The following is a 22,698-nucleotide window of genomic DNA, read 5'->3' on the forward strand; positions in this document are numbered from 1 at the left end:
AGATTTGACCAGAGACCTTGGAAATTTCTTCCCAGTGTGACTGCACCCCTGCCTCGGAGGCTTGCGTCCGTGGTCACCAGGACCCAGTCCTGAATGCCGAATCTGCAACCCTCTAGTAGGTGAGCACTGTGCAGCCACCACAGGAGAGATACCCTGGTCCTGGGAGACAGGGTGATCCTTTGATGCATTTGTAAATGGGACCCTGACCACTTGTCCAAGAGGTCCCATTGAAAAGTCCTCGCATGGAACCTGCCGAAGGGGATGGCCTCGTATGAAGCTACCATCTTCCCCAGAACCCGTGTGCAATGATGCACTGAAACCTTTTTTGGCTTTAATAGGTTCCTGACCAGGGCTATGAGCTCCTGAACCTTTTCGATCGGAAGAAAAACCTTTTTCTGGTCTGTGTCCAGAATCAGGCCCAAAAAGGTCAGACGCGTTGTAGGGTCTAGCTGGGACTTCGGTATATTGAGAATACAGCCGTGTACCTGCAACGTCTTCATGGACAGAGACACGCTGTCCAGCAACTTCTCCCGAGATCTCGCCTTTATGAGGAGATCGTCCAAGTATGGGATAATTGCGACACCCTGCCAGCGCAGGAAAACCATCATTTCTGCCATTACCTTGGTGAAAATTCTCGGGGCCGTGGAAATCCCAAACGGCAACGTCTGAAATTGGTAGTGACAGTCCTGCACTGCAAATCTCAGGAACGCCTGGTGAGGGGGGAATATCGGAACATGAAGGTAAGCATCCTTTATGTCCGGGGACACCATCCAATCCCCCCCCCCCCTCCAGGCTGGCGATGACCGCCCTGAGTGATTCCATTTTGAACTTGAACCTCTTCAAGTACAGGTTCAGGGATTTTAGATTTAAAATGGGTCTGACTGTACCGTCTGGTTTCGGGACCACAAACAGGGTTGAGTAATATCCCTCTCCTTGCTGGAGATGAGGAACTGTGATAATTACCTGTTCAATATACAATTTTTGGATTGCTGCCAACACTAGCTCCCTCTCTGACGGGGAAGCCGGCAGAGCCGATTTGAAAAACCGGCGAGGAGGCAAGTCTTCGAATTCCAGCCTGTATCCCTGAGAAACAAATCTCTAATGCCCAGGGATCCACCTGCGAGCGAACCCAGACGTGGCTGAAAAACCGAAGACGAGCACCCACTAGATCTGCCTCCCCCCGGGAAGCCCCAGCGTCATGCGGTGGACTTTGCAGATGCAGGGGAGGACTTCTGCTCCTGGGAACTAGCTGTGTGCAGCCTTTTTCCCTTGCCTTTTCCTCTGGCAACAAAGGACGATCCCCGTACCTTCTTGCTCTTATTGGAACGAAAGGACTGCATTTGATAATGAGGTGCCTTTTTTGTATACTGCGGGGGGACATAAGGTAAGAAATTTGACTTACCAGCCGTAGCAGTAGAGACAAGGTCCGAGAGGCCGTCTCCAAACAACTCCTCCCCCTTGTAAGGCAAGGACACCATATGCCGCTTTGAATCGGCGTCTCCCGTCCACTGTCGGGTCCACAAGAGCCGCCTAGCCGAAATAGACATAGCGTTTATTCTGGAGCTTAGTAAACAAATGTCTCTTTGAGCATCTCTCATATACAAGGCAGCCTCCCTGATATGCTCTATGGTCATTAAAATGGCATCCCTATCTAAGGTGTCAAGCTCCGTAGATAAGGAATCTGCCCATGCCACGACAGCACTACAAACCCAGGCCGACGCCATAGCCGGTCTAACAATAGTACCGGAATGAGTGTAAATGTGCTTCATGGTAATTTCCTGTCTGCGATCAGCAGGATCCTTGAGGGAAGCCGTATCCTGCGAAGGCAGTGCCACCTTTTTGGATAAGCGTGTCAGCGCCTTGTCTACTTTAGGCGAAGATTCCCATCGTATCCTATCCGTTTGTGGAAAAGGATACGCCATAAGAATCCTTTTGGGAACTTGTGGTCTCCTATCTGGAGATTCCCAAGCCTTTTCGCACAATTCGCTCAGCTCAAATGAGGATGGAAAGGTGACCTCAGGCTTTTTCCCTTTATACATGTGTACCCTCGTGTCAGGGACAGGGGGTTCCTCAGTAATATGCAAAACCTCTTTAATGGCAATAATCATGTACCGAATACCTTTTGCCACCTTCGGCTGTAATTTTGCATCTTCATAGTCGACACTAGAGTCCGTATCCGTGTCGTTATCTTTCTCATCGATCTGGGATATGGTGCGCTTCTGAGGCCCCGAAGGTCCTGGCGCCACAGGGACAGGCATGGTCTGGCTACCTGACTGATCCCTAGCTTCAGCCTTGTCTAACCTTTTATGCAACAGATTGACATTTGCATTTAAGACATTCAGCATATCCATCCATTCCTGTGTCGGCGCTGCCGACGGCGATGACATCAAAGCACTCCCCCTCCACATTAGCGAGCCTTCCTCGTCAAACATGTCGACACACGCGTACCGACACTTCACACACACACACACACGCGGAAACTCTTTTCTGAAGACAGTATCCCCTTTAAGGCCCTTTGGAGAGACAGAGAGAGAGAGTATGCCAGCACACACCCCAGCGCAATGACCCTGGAGACCAACACAAAATGTTTTTCCCCAGCCGCACTGTATAATATGTTATCCGCCAATTATGTGCCCCCCCCCCCCCTTTTCTTTTAAACACCCCTTCACCGTGTGTAAGCAGGGGAGAGTCCGGGGAGCTTCCTCTCAGCGGTGCTGTGGAGAGAAAATGGCGCTGGTGAGTGCTGAGGGAGAAGCCCCACCCCCTCGGCGGCGGCCTTCAGTCCCGCTAAAAGTTATTAAAAAATGGCGGGGGCTCTTTTATATACATGTACAGTGCCCACTTGTACATGTATATTGTCTTTTGCCATAAGAGAGGTGTTATATTGCTGCCCAGGGCGCCCCCCCCTGCGCCCTGCACCCTTACAGTGACCGGAGTATGTGAGGTGTATGGGAGCAATGACGCACAGCTGCAGTGCTGTGCGTTACCTCAGTGAAGCTCTGAAGGCTTCTGCCGCCTGAAACGTCTTGACTTCGTTTCTTCTGGCTCTGTGAGGAGAACGGCGGTGCGGCTCTCGAGGTGGACGCCCAGTAAGAACCTGCGTTCACCCCCTCTGGAGCGAATGGTGTCCAGTAGCCGAGGAAGCAGAGCCTATCAATTAAGAAGGTCTGCCCCTCTCTCCTCAGTCCCTCGATGCAGGGAGCCTGTTGCCAGCAGTGCTCCTTGTAAAAATGTAGAAAAAATCCAAACAAAAATGCTTCCTAGGCAGAGAACTTCGGGGAGCTCCCTGCAGTGCACCCATCTCGCTCTGGGCACAGTGTAAAACTGAGGTCTGGAAAAGGGACATAGAGGGAGGAGCCAGTGCACACCCAGAATCCAAAGCTTTCTTAAAGTGCCCTATCTCCTGCGGAGCCCGTCTATTCCCCATGGTCCTTACGGAGTCCCCAGCATCCTCTAGGATGTTAGAGAAAAAGGATTTATTGCTAAACTAAGGTGAGATACATACCAGCTCACACCTCAAGCACGCCGTAAAACATGGCATTCAACACAACGCAAGTCAACAGCATGAACAACATCAGCAACAGGCTGACTACAACGTAACACAACATGTGTGTAACCATAACTAATAACTGCAGATACAGTACGCACTGGGACAGGCGCCCAGCATCCTCTACGGACTAAGAGAAAAGGATTTACCGGTAGGTATTAAAATCCTATTTTCTCATACGTCCTAGAGGATGCTAGGGACACTTCAAGAACCATGGGGATTATATCAAAGCTCTAGAACGGGCGGGAGAGTGCGGATGACTCTGCAGCACCGATTGACCAAACATGAGGTCCTCATTAGCCAGGGTATCAAACTTTTAGAACTTCGCAAAGGTGTTTGAACCCGACCAAGTAGCCGCTCGGCAAAGTTGTAAAGCAGAGACCCCTCGGGCAGCCGCCCAAGATGAGCCCACCTTTCTGGTAGAATGGGCCTTCACCGATTTCGTTAACGGCAATCCACCTGTAGAATGAGCCTGCTGAATCGTATGACAGATCCAGCGCGCAATAGTCTGCTTGAAAGCAGGAGCTCCAATCTTATTGTGAGCATACAGGACAAACAGAGTCTGTTTTCCTAAACTGAGTCGTTCTGGCAACATAAATTTTCAAAGCTCTTACTACATCGAGAAGCTTCGATTCCAGCAAGGCGTCAGTAGCCACTGGCACCACAATAGGCTAGTTCAAGTGGAACAATGAAACCACTTTCGGCAGAAACTGCTGACGAGTCCACAATTCTGCTCTATCTTCATGGAAGATCAAATAAGGGCTCTTGTAAGACAAGGCCGCCAATTCAGACACCCGCCTTGCGGATGCCAAGGCCAACAGCATGATCACTTTCCAAGTAAGGAATTTCAACTCTACCTCCTGTAAAGGTTCAAACCAATGAGATTGAAGAAACTGCAACACCACGTTAAGATCCCATGGTGCCACAGGGGGCACAAAGGGAGGTTGGATGTGCAATACGCCTTTCACGAAGGTCTGAACTTCTGGAAAGGAGGCCAATTGTTTTTGGAAGAAAATCGATAAAGCCGAAATTTGAACTTTAATTGAGCCCAACTTTAGGCCCGCATCCACACCGGCTTGTAGAAAATGGAGAAAACGTCCCAACTGAAATTCTTCCGTAGGAGCTTTCTGGGATTCACACCAAGACACGTATTTTCTCCAAATACGGTGGTAATGTGTAGACGTTACTCCCTTCCCGGCCTGAATAAGAGTGGTGATAACTTCCTTGGGAATACCCTTTCGGGCTAGGATCCGGCGTTCAACCTCCAAGCCGTCAAACGAAGTCGCGGTAAGTCTCGGAACACGCACGGCCCCTGCTGTAATAGATCCTCCCTCAGAGGAAGAGGCCAGGGATCTCCTATGAGTAATTCCTGAAGATCTGGATACCAAGCCCTCCTTGGCCAATCTGGAACAATGAGGATCGCTTGAACCTTTATTCTTCTTATGATTTTTATCACTTTTGGAATGAGTGGAAGCGGAGGAAACACGTACACCGACCAAAACACCCACGGTGTCATTAGGGCGTCCACTGCCATTGCTTGAGGGTCTCTCGACCTGGAACAATATCTCTGAAGTTTCTTGTTGAGGCGAGACGCCATCATGTCTATTTGAGGAATTCCCCAAAGACTTGTTACTTCTGCAAAGACCTCTTGATGAAGACCCCACTCTCCTGGATGGAGATCGTGTCTGCTGAGGAAGTCTGCTTCCCAGTTGTCCACACCTGGAATGAAGATCGCTGACAGAGCGCTTGTATGTCTTTCCGCCCAACGGAGCACCCTTGTGGCCTCTGCCATTGCCGCTCTGCTCCTTGTTCCGCCCTGGCGGTTTATGTACGCCACTGCTGTTATGTTGTCCGACTGAATCAAGACGGGCCGATTGCGAAGAAGTTGTACCGCTTGCAGGAGGCCGTTGTGAATGGCCCTTAACTCCAGAACGTTTATGTGTAGACACATTTCCTGGCTTGACCATTTTCCCTGCGTGACTGCTCCCCAGCATCGGAGACTCGCATCCAGGGCCGTCTTTTCGTATGGGCTAAATGGGCTCTTGCCCAAGGGCCCCAGGAGTAAAAGGGCCCTAGGCTGATAGCTGAGGGTCCCCTCTTTCCAGGGGTACCAGATTTTTGAAAATCGGCCCAGGGGAACCGGAGATATCCGACTTCAAAGCAGTGGTCCCCATCCAAGCCTGTTAATTGTTCTTCCCAGCCAGATATCTCGGGTTCTGGCTGACTTACACTCCAAAAGCTGGGACTCTCCCCTTTCAGTGGACACTGGCAGCTTGTCTCTACTATGCCCAGAACCAGAAATATCAGCCTTCAAGCTGCTGGTCCCTGCTCCAGCTCCAAACGCCTAATATGCAGTTTTATATATTTGTTGGTGGATTGCTCTGGCTCCTGAAGTCTGATCCCCAAGTCCCCAGTATCTCCTGAAAGGTGGGACTCTAGTTTTTTTTTATCCCATTAAAGCTAAGAAAACTATTTTCAGGAACTGGAGATATCTGCAGTAAAGCAAGCTGCCCTGACCCCCGGAAAATTATGAATATTAAGCCCACTCCACTATCCACCCCTCCCCTCTGTATTAAACACCCCATACCACCCTGGAAGTTATGTTCCAGGGCCCCTTCATTCAGCACAATGTCGCCTTCTACAGTTTAGTGTTCTCCTTCCCGCCCCATTTGTGCAGTACAGGAGTAATTATCAGAAATGATTTTTCCAGGTCCTACATGCTGAGCGAAAGATAGAACCCCCCTACCCCCCGCGGAACATCAAAGATGCCGCTGATAGCACCCCCCACCCCTACTGCTGGTGGGTGGGTAGGGGCCCCAGTGCATTGCTGTGCCCAGGGGCCTACACTGCTGTTAAGACGGCTCTGCTCGCATCCGTGGTCACTACGATCCAGTCCTGGATCCCGAACCTGCGTCCCTCTAGGAGGCGAGAGCTGTGCAGCCACCACAGGAGTGAGATTCTGGTCTCGGAGGCCAGGGTTATCGTTCGGTGCATGTGCAGATGGGATCCGGACCACTTGTCCAATAAGTCCCACTGAAAAACTCTGGAATGGAATCTGCCAAAATGAATGGCCTCGTAGGCCGCCACCATCTTCCCCAGCAACCAAGTGCATTGATGGATCGATACTCTTGCTGGTTTCAGAATTTGTTTGACCAGGTTCTGAATTTACAGAGCATTTTCCACTGGAAAGAAAACTCTGTAATTCTGTGTCCAGAATCATTCCCAAAAACGACAGCCGTCTCGTCGGAACCAACTGCGACTTTGGTGAGTTTAGGAGCCAACCATGTTGCTGCAGAATTGTCAGAAATAGCGTAATGTTCTGCAGCAATTGGTCCCTGGATCTCGCCTTTATCAGGAGATCATCCAAGTACGGGATAATTGTGACTCCTTGTTTGCGCAGGAGAACCATAATTTCGGCCATTACTTTGGTGAAAACCCTCGGAGCCGTGGACAGACCAAACGGCAACGTCTGAAATTGGTAATGACAATCCTGAACAGCAAACCTCAGGTAAGCCTGATGTGGAGGATAAATGGGAACATGTAAGTAGGCATCCTTAATGTCTACCGACACCATAAAATCCCCCTTCTCGAGACTGGAGATCACAGCCCGGAGAGATTCCATCTTGAATTTAAATTCTCAGGTAGAAATTGAGGGATTTGAGGTTCAGGATTGGTCTGACTGAGCCGTCCGGCTTTGGGACCACGAACAGGCTCGAATAAAAGCTTCTCCCTGTTGTGATGGGGGAACCCTGACAATGACTTGGTTGTGACACAATTTTTGTATTGCAGCGCATACCACTTCCCTGTCTGGAAGAGAAGCTGGTAAGGCAGATTTGAAAAATCGGTGAGGGGGGACGTCTTGAAACTCCAGATTGTACCCTTGGGACACATTTCTAAAACCCATGCGTCCAGGCCCGAACGAACCCAGAACTGTAGAGTCTGAGACGTGCCCCCACCGGTGCGGACTCCCGCAGAGGAGCCCCAGCGTCATGCGGTGGACTTGGCAGAAGCCGGGGAGGACTTCTGCTCCTGGGAACTGGCCACGGCCGGTGATCGCTTACCCTTTCCCTTTCCTTTAGCAGCAAGGAAGGAAGACCCTCTGCCTTTTCTGTATTTATTGGGCCGAAAGGACTGCATCCGATATTGTGATTTCTTTTGTGGTGCAGGCACATAAGGTCAAAATGATGACTTACCCGCGGTAGCCGTAGATACCAACTCAGCGAGGCCGTCACCAAACAATACACCACCTTTATACGGTAGAGACCTCATAGCTTTCTTAAGAGTCAGCATCAGCATTCCATTGATGAATCCACAATGCTCTCCTAGCCAAGACTGCCATGGCATTGGCCCGTGATCCCAAGAGGGCAATATCTCTCGCAGCTGCCTTAGGTAGACTGCAGCATCCCTGATATGACCCAGTGTCAGAAGAATGCTATCCCTGTCCAGGGTATCCATTTCAGATGACAAGTTGTCTGCACATTTTTCGATAGCACTACTCACCCATGCAGATGCAATGGCTGGTCTGAGTAGCGTACTCGTGGTGATATAAATGGATTTCAATGTACTTTCCTGCCTACGATCCGCAGGATCCTTTAGGGCTGCCGTGTCAGGGGACGGAAGAGCCACCTTTTTGGACAGCCTTGATAGAGCTTTGTCCACAATAGGTGGTGACTCCCACTTTTCCCTATCCCCAGAGGGAAACGGATACGCCATAACAATCCTTTTGGGAATCTGGAACTTTGTAAGGATTTTTCCAAACCTTTTCACAAAGCGCGTTCAGTTCATGAGAATGAGGAAAAGTTACCTCAGGTTTCTTCCCTTTAAACATACAGACCCTAATATCAGGAACAGTAGGGTCCTCCGTGATATGTAATACATCTTTTATAGCCACAATCATGTACTGAATGCTCTTTGCCAGTTTTGGATCTAATCTGGCATCACTACAGTCGACACTGGAATCAGTGTCCGTGTCGGTATCCGTGTCTGCTAGCTGGGCAAATGAACGTTTTTGTGACCCTGAGGGGGTCTGGACTTGAGACAACACATCCTCTACGGATTTCTTCCAAAACTGGTTCTAAGACTCAGATTTATCCAATCTTTTATTAATCAGAGCCATATTTGCATTCAAAGCACTCAAAACATTCACCCAATCCGGTGTCGGCGGTGCCGACAGGGTCACTCCCACAGCGTTTTGTATCCCTAACAGAGTCTCCTCCTGGGAAGAGCACTCCGCCTCAGACATGCCGACACACGTGCACACTGGGCCTATAGGGGACAGACCTACAGTAAAGCCTGTCAGAGAGACACAGAGGGAGATATTGCCAGCTCACACCCCAGCGCCTAATCCCGGTCTGAAAACACTAAGACAATGTCCCAGACCTGCAGCGCTTTTATAATATAATGCACCAAAATCACTGTGCCCCCCCGTTTTTCACCCTGTTACTTGTACAGCAGTGTTGAGGAAGGACCAGCGTCTCTGCAGCTTGTGGAGAGAAAATGGCAAAATGGCGCCGGGCTGTGTGCTGTGAGGGCTAAGCCCCGCCCCTGTACTGGCGCGCTTCAGACCCGCTCTTTTTTAAACTTTTTTATACTGGTGGGGGTCCGGACAGTGCCCTGGCACTTAGTCCGCTGTTGCCAGTCTGATATGTGAGGTTTATATGCTGCTCAGGGCGCTCCCTGCGCCCTGTAGTGCCGCTGAATGTGGGAGCATGGCGCGTAGCACGGCCGCTGTGCGGTACCTCAAAGCTGTCACTGAAGTCTTCTGATCTTCTTCTACTCACCTGTCTTCTGACTTCTGGCTCTGCAAGGGGGGTGACGGCGGGCTCTGGGAACGAGCATCTAGGCGTACCTAGCGATCAGACCCTCAGGAGCTAATGGTGTCCTGTAGTCAAAGAAGCAGAGCCTTTAAACTCACAGAAGTAGGTCTGACTACTCTCCCCTAAGTCCCACGAAGCAGGGAGACCGTTGCCAGCAGCCTCCCTGAAAATAAAAAACCTAACAAAGTCTTTTCAGAGAAACTCAGTAGAGCTCCTCAGTGTGCATCCAGTCTGCCTGGGAACAGATTCTAAACTGGAGTCTGGAGGAGGGGCATAGAGGGAGGAGCCAGTTCACACCCCTTTGAAAGTCTTAAAGTGCCCATGTCTCCTGTGGATCCCGTCTATACCCCATGGTTCTTGAAGTGTCCCCAGCATCCTCTAGGACATATGAGAAAAGTGAAGTGATTATAGAAGGATGTGTAATATGCCAGCTTTGTTTATTAAGAGATTGCTAGTTAGTAACTTTTAAAGCTGGATATTTTTCTCCAATCAGCTATATTTAAGGTTCCTAATTGCAGTTTTCAAATACTATAATATTATTCAAGTTCTCACAAGCTCGTGAAACATACTCATTAGGCATAAAACTTCACAAGTCATTAACATGAGGTCTTATCAATCTCCCTATGGTAGATGCGACCTCCTCATTCTCCTACCTGCAGAGTGATGATGAGGAGAGGACATCTGCTGCAGTCTCAGCTCAGAGATTTGCTGCAGCAGTTGCTTACAGTTCCTCTTCTGCTCCGTCAGCTGCCTCTCCACCTCGTCTCTCTCTCCGTGTAGTTTGGAGAGAGCAGAGGATAGGAATGCCATCTGCAGACCGTGAACAAAAAATGTTATATTGAAGAGAAGATATTCTACCAATAAGCAAAGCATACAACTAATATAACAGGTCAGTATATTGTTGTTGAGGAGATCTGATTATATAAACGCAAAATGAGCGAGACAGACCAATAAGACAGCTCACCATTTCTTCCCGACTTTCAAAATCCTGTGGAATAACCAATGACGATTTAGGAATTTCATCTTCATAAACTATACTCTCCACGCCGTCCCCTGGGGAACACATACGCTGAGTTCTATTTAAGCACTGATAACAGAGTAGTAAAGTCAATTTGATAGATCATTACCTTCCATCCTACTCAGAGCCCTACTGTCTGGCTCACTGCATATTTGTAGAACCTGAGCTCGGAGCTCTCGGTTTTCTTTGGTGAGAAGTTCTAGATTTTCCTGCAAAATGAGGTAAAACCAAGTTAGGAATCTAACAAAAAAAAAAAAAAAGGCCACAAAATGAGAATGGATCCGTGCTGGATGAAAGGGGCTGTGCACTTGCACACTGTTATTACAGCAATTCTCCAGCAGGGGTGCATGTTGGGCAGTAAAGTTTCCCTGATCTGTCTGGCATATCAGATGTTTTATGGCTTTCAGTTTACGGTTATGAAACACAAGCTATTGTGGGGAAGTAATGCAATCGATTACGGTGCAGATCTAGCCCCCCCACTAATAAAATCAAACGTTCACTATGCTGAGATTGTCAAATGTAATTTTATGGTACAAGCCACCAACAGAAGCGAGAGCCCTTGTATGCAGTCTCACTGTCAACAATAAGAATATGGACACCCGATTTTAGGTTTACATTGAAACTCCTATTATCAACATGTTAAAGAATGGCACTCTCATTCTGTCAACATTGCACTGTCGACATTCCAAGTGTCGATTAAATATACCACACTCAGGCCCCCCCCCCCCCCCCCCCCCCCACTATTCAGGTCTCTCAAGGGTGGAGCGTCCTTAAGTGTTCGTAGCGCAGAACATACCCTGCTTTGCTGTAACTCCTTCAGATGTATTTCTGCACTGACTTTTCCCTGCACTTCGTCATGTTGCAACCGGTCCATGAGCTGGGCTTGCAGGAGGTACTGTCTCTGGATTTCCTCCTTCTCAATGGATACTTGCTGGTATGCTGCAGCGTACTGCTGGAGATGTGCAGAGATCTCATCCCGCTGCGTCTGCAGTAGCTGCAATTCCTGCGCCTTCATGGCCAGCTACAACACAAAGGACACCGCAATATAAAGTCGGTGCTCCACAAAGCATGCAGTGGCCTGTGCATGCAAGATACCAGCTCACCTGCTCTTTAAAATCTCCCAGACTCTCCTGCAACTGCCCCAACCGTTTGGCCAGTTCCTTTTTCACATGCAGCTCGCTCTGGAGTCCGTTTGTGAGCTCCAAGTTCTCATTCGTCTGCAAAAAATAGGGCGAGTCAGATGTTTCTTGGTAAAAGTATAAGTAGCGTGAGATGTGTGCGGACACCATTGTTATCTAAATATCAGCCCTAAAGCGTGTGGACTTCAATAGATCTATCTTGTTAAATGAAAAAGGGAGCTATACTCTTCCTTACTCCCAAAGGGCACAGAGCGATCACAATTTTTGGCTGTAATGTTTTAGACATTTACAAACCCCCCTCATACACCACAAAAGATCTGGAAGTGGCTACCTCAACATCTCGGTATTGAGCATTTGGGTTAATTCAAAGTATGGGCCACATAGTTGATCAGTGATGGACCAGTTATTAAATGTATATGTATGACCGGTCTAACCAATTAACAGCCTGTGACAGCAGAATCATTAATCAGGTTGTGCCTATACACGGGAAGTATGCTTACTGCAGTTTGGGCATTCTGTCACCCCTTAGCTAATTTATGACCAGGGCTGCAGATCGAGCCTCACAACCAGGGCATTCTCCAGCTAATCCTAATAGAGGTCTGCTCTAGATCTACATAGAGCTTATGTGGAACCTATGTTCAGGACAGAAAGATATTACAGAGAAACCATACTGATGAGGACTCGAGCTCTATGTTTATGTGCGCCGTGTTCAGCTAGAGAGGAGAGACTCCCATACCAGTTTGACAAATCCATTCTGGAATTCAGCGAGCTGTTCTTTCAGCTGTCTGTTCTGGGTCAGAGCCCGGCTGATGGTGGCTTTGTCACTCTGCATGTTTTCCAGGATCTGCTGTTTGTCCACACTGTCCTCACTCTGCCGCTGTAAGGTACTCTCCAACTCCTGCAGCCGCTCCTCCTGCTCCTGGTTCAGGCGGCTCAGCTGACTGTTGTCCTGCACCTGGGCATGGTACCTGGACTGCAGCTCGTGGAACTCCTGCTGCAGCTTCTCCACCTCTTGCTGAAGTGCAAGCTCTGCTTCAGAGGGACCCTGGGGAACGGAGGGCTCCGATTCAGCCGGCTCTGCTGCTGTAAAATGGGGGCAATTGTAGATGATCAGTTACGTGGAAGGCAGAATAGGAAATGCAGTTATTATCTCTGTTCCGTCTCCCCCTCTCTGCATACCTGATGCTAACAGCAGCTCTGTTAGCCTGGTCTCCAACTGTTCAACCTGTGCACAAGCGCTCTCTTTTTCCTGGATCAGCGTCTGTATCTAGTAACCGGACATACAGAGCAATTATAACAAGTGATGTGGAGGGGACATTTTTACTTCACTGTACATAAGGAAATGTATAGTAGGGAATAATGCACCCCATGTAAATGGTCATTATTAAACGTTATCTTGATCGCCACTATAGGGTCTCAGAACTCCATGTTTACTGGTACAGAAACTACTTATATCCATCGTTGTACACTTTTGTAGAAGGTTATTATGTGCAAATATTCATATTTATTAAAGTGAAGAGCAAATGTAACCTGTTTGCATTCTAACTAGACTAGTAAAGGGACCCAGTATAACGGGCCACCTCAGTCTCCCCCATCCTACGCTGTCCGGCTTGGACTGCTGTTGATCCTGTTTCTAACTTGCCGGGGGGATCCATGTGCATTACCCTGATGCTTATTGTAACTTGTTCATATTTTTTTGGTCTGTTACAGAACCTTCGGTATACCCCCTTACCCCAGTAATCCCTGTGTAATAAAATGAATAAATAAATATGTAGTACAAAGAGCTCACGGTGGTGTCTGGTAGTTTCTGCTGATACGGGGAGTTATCAGCGAGAAAGGATCATGAAGAGCGGAACACTCACTTGCTGAGACAGCTGGCGGACTCTTTCTTGCCATATTGCACCTTCGTCCTTCAGTTTCTCTACGTACTGGTCCCTTTCTGCCGTCAGGTGTTGGAGAGAATCTGACATCTAAATGGCGAAGAAGAAAAAAAACAACAACATCAACCCCAACAACAACCCCTTTATAACCAATGATAGTAAATCAGGTCACATTAATAATTTGTTAACCACAACAAGTCACAGTTTGAAGCAGAATTAAGTTATAGCCAAACGTAATGGTCTATATTTTAAGGTAATCGCATTTTAATATGTTCTGTGTCAAATCCACACTTACATCACATTGGTAACTTGTATATCGGACCAGACATATGCAGGGTCAACTTGGTCTGCCTTAAAGAACAGACCTTAGCGGATTATTATATTACTGCAGCTGCATTCTATGGCATTGAAACAGCACTGCCCATTACAGAGGGAATTCGATAATCTATAAATATCCACTGGTCATGTCTATGGAGTAAATTTACTAAAGCTTCTAAAAAATAAAAAAAATAAAAAAATAAAAAAAGTGATGCCCATAGCAACCAATCAGATTTTAGCTATCATTTGTCTATTGTATTCTAGAAAGTGATAAACACCACCACTTGTCTGTTTTAGAAACTTTGGTAAATGTACCCATATGTTCTGTCTCAGCCTCCTTACATGAGTGGTGAGTGCATGTGATATTACCGGCATGTCAGATGTGAGTGTATAACTTGAGTGCCAGGTGTGTTGCAGGCTTAAATGGTTTGATCAGACTATGTATAATCTCAACTTCTGTTTTGCTAGATACAGGCAGATTTGCAATAGTAATAACGGTGTTTTGCTTGTAACAGTTAAATAAAACCGTTTACCTGCGTTAGCTGCGTCCCCAGTTGGTCCCGCTCCTCCAGGGCCATTCGCAGCTGCTGGTTTGCATCTGGCGTGCCCGTCTGATTAGAAAACTAGTAGAGAACAAGTAAAGAAATGAATAAGAGAAGAAACAGAGAATTGCGGTGGAATCACTGAACAATACCAGAGGTAAGAAATAACGGAAATTGGTACACCTAAAATGAAAAATATATCTTTCCTACAGTTCAGTAAAAAGGAGTGACATACCATATATTGCACAATATTAGGGAGGAAAGCAGCCCCACCTTTACCAACAGAAGGGAACACCAACTTCCCAAAAATTGACTGGAAATATAGATAGGTGAGTGGGTTGTCGCTAATAAACCTAAAAGGATATTCATAATGCTGTCCAGAAATAATTACCCAGATAAAAGGTGGTACACAGATTTATTAACAACAACAACAACGTAATTAAATTAAAAACCAACATGAAAATAACACTCATAAAAGGCTATATTTATTATTTATTTATTTATTAACAGTTTCTTATATAGCGCAGCAAATTCCGTTGCGCTTTACAATTTGAAACAATAACAAACTGGGTGATAACAGTCATAGAGGTAGGAAGGCCCTGCTCGCAAGCTTACAATCTATAGGGAAATAGGCATATGTACACAAGGAAAGGTGCTATCTATTGCATAGAATGAGAAGACATGTGAGGATATGTGTGGACTGTACAGAGTGGATGTAATTTGATAGGAAGGTTTATGAAAGTTATGTGGGCGGTTCAGGAATTTGATACGCTTGCCTAAAGAGGTGAGTTTTGAGGGAACGCTTGAAGGTTTGGAGACTAGAGGAGAGTCTTATTGTGCGTGGTAGGGCATTCCACAGGGTGGGTGCAGCCCGATGAAAGTCCTGCAGTCGTGAGTGGGAGCGAGTAATGAGTGTGGATGAGAGACGCAGGTCTTGTGAAGAGCGAAGAGGTCGGGTTGGGAGATATTTTGTGATAAGCGAAGTGATGTACATTGGTGTAGTTTGGTTAATGGCCTTGTGTGTGAGTAAAAGTATTTTATATTGAATGCGGTAGAGTACAGGTAACCAATGGAGGGACTGACAGAGTGGATCTGCAGACGATGAACGTCTAGCGAGGAAGATAAGCCTCGCCGCTGCATTCAGAATGGATTGTAGTGGTGAGAGTCTTGTTTTGGGAAGACCAGTTAGGAGACTATTGCAATAATCAATGCGGGAGATAATGAGAGCGTGGATTAGAGTTTTAGCAGTGTCTTGTGTAAGGTATGGTCGTATTTTGGATATGATTTTTAGATGCATGTAACATGATCTTGAGACAGATTGAATGTGGGGAACAAAGGACAGATCAGAGTCAAGGATGACACCTAGGCAGCGAGCTTGTGGGGTAGGGTAGATGGTAGAGTTTTCAACAGTGATAGAGATATCAGGTTGGTACCTACTATTGGCCGGTGGAAATATAATTAACTCTGTCTTTGAAATATTAAGTTTGAGGTGGCGAGATGTCATCCAGGATGAGATGGCAGAAAGGCATTCAGTGACACGGTCCAGTACAGATAGGGACAAGTCAGGGGAGGATAGGTAGATTTGAGTATCATCTGCGTACAGATGATACTGAAAACCAAAAGAGCTGATTCGTTTACCAAGAGATGAGGTATAGATAGAGAAAAGCAGAGGACCCAAGACTGAGCCTTGCGGTACTCCAACTGAAAGAGGTAGCGAAGAGGAGGTAGATTCAGAGAAGCGAACACTGAAGGAGCGATTAGATAGGTACGATAGGAACCAAGAAAGGGCTGTGTCTTTAAGACCTAGGGATTGTAGTGTCTGTATGAGAAGAGAGTGGTCTACAGTGTCAAATGCAGCAGATAGATCTAGAAGAATAAGTAGTGAGTAGTGGCCTTTAGACTTCGTAGTGACCAAATCATTAACCACTTTAGTCAGTGCCGTCTATATGGGGTGATCAGTCAGCCTCTCACCATAATAAGGTGCTATGGTGGGCTAATGTCAACAGAGGACAAGGGTCCCGGCCTAAGTAGCGCAGCACCACCGCAGTGAGCAGAGAGTCCATAATGGCTGTAGATCCAAGTCCCCATCCCAGCATGCAATCCGTACATAACTCGTTTCAAATTCTGACCAATTCTTCTTCAGATGAAGATACTTCCTTTATGTGCGTTATTTTACTGTTGGTTTTTAATGTGTAATTACACTGTTGTTGTTGTTCCTAATAAGTCTGTGTACCACCTTTTATCCCAGTTATTCAGGTAAATATTTCTGGACACCATTCTGAATATCCTTTTGTGTTTATTAGCGCCAACCCACTCACTTATCTATATTTACATACAGTAAAATGGCAAAAACAACACAAAAAGTAATGACAATAAATGGAGGAACTAATATATCGTACTAGCTTCCTGAGACAATCGATGTGGCAAAGATGTGCTTCTACTTTCCAACCTTAGCACGTGGCACACAGGAGTATAGGGGGTCATTCAGAGTTGATCGCTAGCTGAAAATGTTCGCTGCGCAGCGATGAAGCAAAAAAAACAGCACTCCTGCGCATGCGGCGCAATGCGCACGCGCGACGTACTTTCACAATGGCCGATGTAGTTTCACACAAGGTCTAGCGAAGCTTTTCAGTCACACTGCTGGCCGCAGAGTGATTGACAGGAAAGGGGTATTTCTGGGTGTCAACTGACCGTTTTCAGGGAGTGTTTGGAAAAACGCAGGCGTGCCAGGAAAAACGCAGGCGTGGCTGGGAGAACGCAGGGCGTGGTTGTGACGTCAAATCCGGAACTGAACAGTCTGAAGTGATCGCAAGCGCCGAGTAGATCTGAAGCTACTCTGAAACTGCACAAATTTTTTTTTGTAGACGCTCGGCGATCCTTTCGTTCGCACTTCTGCTAAGATACACTCCGAGGGCGGCGGCTTAGCGTTTGCACGACTGCTAAAAGTAGCTAGCGAGCGATCAACTCGGAATGACCCCCCCTAGTACGCTCCATTCTAAGTACGATGCCTCTAATTTCTGTCTGGAAACATAACCAGCAACCTACCTGTTGGATCATGAGCTCAGCCATTTCCAACTTTTTGTGCAGGTCCCCAAGCTCCAACCGCATGGTAGCGTTCTCTGACAGCAGCACGTTCAGTTTCTCCGATAGTTCAGAGTTCTGCAGCTTCAGGTCGTCACTACTTTTACTACGCAAAGATAAAGGTCATCAACCCAATGTCTGAAAACTTCCTTAAACAGAGAGGGAAGACAGACGGGACTTACCTATTCCTTAAGGATTCAAGTCGTAGGTTGTCACGGTCTTTTTCCATTTCTTTATTAAGCTGAAATCAGAAATAAATGGTCACGGACATTATGGGGTCATCCTCATTTCTAACTAAAGTTTGGCTTATCTTTAATAGACAGGGGATGGGGTTAGTCGTTGGACTAGAGTAGTCTTTCACGCGTAGGAATTCTAAAATGCATGGGACAAATAACGAGACTACTTTAAAAACTTATGAGGAAATGTATCAAAGCTTCTAAAGAGTGGAGAAGTTGCCCATAGCAACCAATCAGCTCAAATCATTTTACAGAATGTACTTTACAAATGCTAGCTAGGAGCTTATTGGCTCATTTTAGGGCAGATGTATTAAGTCCGGAGAAGTGATAAAGCAGTGATAAGTTCAAGGTGATAATGCACCAGCCAATCAGCTCCATTATGTACATTTACAGTTAGGAGCTGATTGGCTGGTGCGTTATCACCTTGCAGTTATCACTGCTTTATCACTTCTCCAGGCTTAATACATCTGCCCCATTAACTCATGTGTGCCACTAAACGAGTGGGAGGTTGTAGCGTTTCACTGGTAGGAAAAGAATGGCGCTTAGAACTGCTTGGAAGATGCCCAACCTTCTTCGACAATCTCTGACTGCAATTAACGGACAGCTCATCCTCCTGGGCAAGACTCTGGCTGAATTTAGTGGATCAATTAACAGTTTTGGGACTAGTGCTTACTATGGTCATCTGACACCACCAAAGCTAACAAAATATACTACTTGCAGATTGCAGCAACAGATCATGAAGATACAGGGACATCTTAGATCAAAGAGAGAATACAGAGAGGAAAGAAATATATACTGAACCTTCTCTAGCTGCTTCTGCTGAGCAGAGATGGACGACAGCGTACGCTCCAGTTCTGTTACTCTCTGTCTGGTAGACTGTAGACGCATAACAAGATCCTCAACCTCCGCTAAAGGCATAAGAGAGCTCAAATCAGTCATCTATGTGAATATAGTTATGGTAACTGAGCGGGTACATTGCACAACACCATTGTTTCTCTAGCTGATTATCTCAATGCCTTCATTTTTCTTTCCTATTATGGGGCAGACATATCTGGGATCTAGCAATTGCTTAACATTCAGATAGAGTGACAAGCAGCAGATTAGTTCCGTATTCCATGGTGCAGAATGCCCACAGAGAATGACGGATCTTAAATGAACTAATCCGCAGAATTTAGTTTCAAATACATACGTATTGCGGATCCCTCATTTAAGGGGGAGGTTGAGAGACTTAACTGCATCATCTTGGGTTGTAAATTATAAATTGATTATTTGTTTCTAACTTGAATAGTTATTATTCTACCTGAGGGCAGCACTGTTGCAAGATACGCTTCAGTAAAGGAGATGGAAGTTTAGCAACAATGGAGTGGAGACTTGTGAGGCTTGCTGGAAATCCAGCATATGAAATGGCTTTACAAACATTCAGAATTATATAGCATGCTATGGAACATAATGGGCACTGAAAAGCGGGAGGGAGAAGTTCATATGTTCATATTTTATTTCATTCTACTTCCGGTATTATAGAAACACTTGCTGAGATTGGTGCATTATTAGTGGAATGGAGACACCCCTGCTGGGAGCCACGAATAAGCCACCAGCGGGCTATGATTGGTGCTTTATTAGTGGAATGGAGCCACGCCTGCTGGGAGTCACGAATAAACCAGCGGGCTGCGATTGGAGCATTATTAGTGAAATGGAGACACCCATGCTGGGAGCCACGAATAAACCATGAGCAGGCTGTGATTGGTGCATTATTAGTGGACTGGAGACACCCCTGCTAAGAGACTCATATAAACCACCAGTGGGCTGTGACTGGTGCATTATTAGTAGAATGGAGACACCCCTGCTGGAAGCCTCAAATAAGCCTCCAGCAGACTGTGATTGGTGAATTATTAGTGGAATGGATACACCCCTGCTGGGAGCCACGAATAAACCACCAGCGGGCTGTGATTGGTGCATTATTAGTGGAATGGAGACACCCCTACTGGGAGACTCATATAAAAGCCTCCAGCGGGCTGTAATTGGTGCATTAATAGTGGAATGGAAACACCCCTATGGGAACCACAAGTAAACCACAAAGGGGATGATAAAACAACAACATTCTCTTACATCCTGCATTTTTATTACAGTATCTATCTGAAGGCAGAATCCAATAAAAAGCGGACTATATAAAATTGAAATACCTCCTTTCTGCCTTGCCGCCTGCTGGGTGTATGACAGGGCAGTCTGCAGCTCGGACTTTTCTGATACCAATATGCCAATTGTCTGGATGTGAACCTGTAGAGCAGAGATTTTCAACCTTTTACAACTCGCAGCACACTGAACAAGATTTAAATATTGCCAAGGCACATTCAAATATAATGGTGATGCATGGTGCAGTTGCGTGACCTAGGATGTCATGTCGCAGCTTCTCCATAGGTAACGCTTGAGCCACATCGGAGAAAGCCAAAAGAGCCCAACACTGCTCGGGCCCAAAATTAGAACTGGCTCTGCAACCACTAAACCCACCAGTATTGATCATTCCAGGGCCACAGTAGCGGCAAAACACTGATGGGCCTGGCTGTGCTTCTATGACGGCACACCTGGAGACTGCTCAAGGCACACTAGTGTGCTATGGCACAGTGGTTGAAAAATACTGCTGTAGAGGGAGAGAGAAATGGGAAATGGAGATGATTGGATCTCATGGTAAGTAGCTGCCAGTCTTGTAATGGATATTAATCCCTGGCCAATATGGGAAATCACTGCCACACTGGCTATCCAAATCTGAATGTGTGTGTGTGATCAGTTTCAAGCTGGCGTCACATGGTACAGATGTGATTGGTCAGCGTGAGCAAACATAGCACAATGTGACCCCATACTAAACGTCTGAGCCGACTCCACCTGGTGGAATGGAAAGCTGTAATCTGACTGTGGCACGTGTACAGATGTGTCCTCATACATCTAGTAGCCTCATTATGCCATGCACCGCAGCGTGTTGCGTATTCCATAAAACTCTGCTATCGGCGGGCATACTTTTTTGCATAGTTAATTGCATATGAAATGCTACGTTACAGCATAGCGATGTGAAAAAATAAGAATTTACTCACCGGTAATTCTATTTCTCGTAGTCCGTAGTGGATGCTGGGACTCCGTAAGGACCATGGGGAATAGCGGCTCCGCAGGAGACTGGGCACAACTATAAAGAAAGCTTTAGGTCTAACTGGTGTGCACTGGCTCCTCCCACTATGACCCTCCTCCAGACCTCAGTTAGGATACTGTGCCCGGAAGAGCTGACACAATAAGGAAGGATTTTGAATCCCGGGTAAGACTCATACCAGCCACACCAATCACACCGTATAACTCGTGATACAATACCCAGTTAACAGTATAACAACAACTGAGCCTCTCAACAGATGTCTCAACAATAACCCTTTAGTTAAGCAATAACTATATACAAGTATTGCAGACAATCCGCACTTGGGATGGGCGCCCAGCATCCACTACGGACTACGAGAAATAGAATTACCGGTGAGTAAATTCTTATTTTCTCTGACGTCCTAAGTGGATGCTGGGACTCCGTAAGGACCATGGGGATTATACCAAAGCTCCCAAACGGGCGGGAGAGTGCGGATGACTCTGCAGCACCGAATGGGCAAACTCTAGGTCCTCCTCAGCCAGGGTGTCAAACTTGCAGAATTTAGCAAACGTGTTTGACCCCGACCAAGTAGCTGCTCGGCAAAGTTGAAGAGCAATGACCCCTCGGGCAGCCGCCCAAGAAGCGCCTACCTTCCTCGTGGAATGGGCTTTCACTGATTTAGGATGCGGCAGTCCAGCCGCAGAATGTGCAAGCTGAATCGTACTACAGATCCAGCGAGCAATAGTCTGCTTTGAAGCAGGTGCACCCAACTTGTTGGGCGCATACAGGATAAATAGCGAGTCAGTCTTTCTGACTCCAGCTGTCCTGGAAACATATTTTCAGGGCCCTGACTACGTCCAACAACTTGGAAGCCTCCAAGTCTTTTGTAGCCGCAGGCACCACGATAGGTTGGTTCAGATGAAAAGCTGATACCACTTTAGGGAGAAACTGGGGACGAGTCATCAATTCTGCCCTATCCATATGGAAAATCAGATAAGGGCTTTTACATGACAAAGCCGCCAATTCTGATACACGCCTGGCCGAAGCCAAGGCCAACAACATGACCACTTTCCACGTGAGATATTTCAAATCCACGGTTTTCAGTGGCTCAAACCAATGTGACTTTAGGAAATCCAACACCACGTTGAGATCCCAAGGTGACACTGGAGGCACAAAAGGGGGATGAATATGCAGCACTCCCTTAACAAAAGTCTGAACTTCAGGTAGTGAAGCCAGTTCTCTCTGGAAGAAAATCGATAGAGCCGAAATCTGGACCTTAACGGAACCCAATTTAAGGCCCATAGTCACCCCTGACTGTAGGAAGTGCAGGAAACGGCCCAGCTGAAATTCCTCCGTTGGGGCCTTCCTGGCCTCACACCACGCAACATATTTTCGCCATATGCGGTGATAATGGTTTGCGGTTACTTCTTTCCTAGCTTTAATCAGCGTAGGAATGACTTCCTCCGGAATGCCCTTTTCCTTCAGGATCCGGTGTTCAACCGCCATGCCGTCAAATGCAGACGCGGTAAGTCTTGGAACAGACAGGGCCCCTGCTGCAGCAGGTCTTGTCTGAGCGGTAGAGGCCATGGGTCCTCTGAGATCATTTCTTGAAGTTCCGGGTACCAAGCTCTTCTTGGCCAATCCGGAACAATGAGTATAGTTCTTACTCCTCTTCTCCGTATTATCCTCAGTACCTTTGGTATGAGAGGAAGAGGAGGGAACACATAAACCGACCGGTACACCCACGGTGTCACTAGAGCGTCCACAGCTATCGCCTGCGGGTCTCTTGACCTGGCGCAATACTTTTCTAGCTTTTTGTTTAGGCGGGACGCCATCATGTCCACCTGTGGCCTTTCCCAATGGTTTACAATCATTTGAAAGACTTCTGGATGAAGTCCCCACTCTCCCGGGTGGAGGTCGTGCCTGCTGAGGAAGTCTGCTTCCCAGTTGTCCACTCCCGGATTGAACACTGCTGACAGTGCTAACACGTGATTTTCCGCCCATCGGAG

The 22,698-nt window shown here is 47.0% G+C and overlaps 1 protein-coding gene across 9 annotated transcripts in view; it reads right to left on the reverse strand.

The window, feature by feature from the left end:
* Positions 1–22,698, reverse strand: part of GOLGA2 (golgin A2) — a 135,737-nt gene that overhangs the window by 35,436 nt on the left and 77,603 nt on the right. For 8 of the 9 annotated variants that reach the window (XM_063936619.1, XM_063936616.1, XM_063936615.1 and 5 more), the window contains 13 exons: positions 19,758–19,851; positions 18,379–18,485; positions 17,524–17,582; positions 17,306–17,447; positions 14,252–14,341; positions 13,383–13,490; positions 12,700–12,787; positions 12,257–12,603; positions 11,485–11,598; positions 11,178–11,402; positions 10,491–10,590; positions 10,328–10,416; positions 10,017–10,173 (listed from right to left, as the gene is read on the reverse strand). In XM_063936619.1, coding sequence (XP_063792689.1) covers positions 10,017–10,173; positions 10,328–10,416; positions 10,491–10,590; positions 11,178–11,402; positions 11,485–11,598; positions 12,257–12,603; positions 12,700–12,787; positions 13,383–13,490; positions 14,252–14,341; positions 17,306–17,447; positions 17,524–17,582; positions 18,379–18,485; positions 19,758–19,851 — 1,720 coding nt within the window. The remainder of the gene's footprint in view (positions 1–10,016; positions 10,174–10,327; positions 10,417–10,490; positions 10,591–11,177; positions 11,403–11,484; positions 11,599–12,256; positions 12,604–12,699; positions 12,788–13,382; positions 13,491–14,251; positions 14,342–17,305; positions 17,448–17,523; positions 17,583–18,378; positions 18,486–19,757; positions 19,852–22,698) is intronic. The other variant, XM_063936617.1, reaches the window with a different exon arrangement.

The sequence above is a fragment of the Pseudophryne corroboree genome, chromosome 8 (assembly GCF_028390025.1).
Source record: "Pseudophryne corroboree isolate aPseCor3 chromosome 8, aPseCor3.hap2, whole genome shotgun sequence".
Classification (NCBI taxonomy): Eukaryota; Metazoa; Chordata; class Amphibia; order Anura; family Myobatrachidae; genus Pseudophryne; species Pseudophryne corroboree.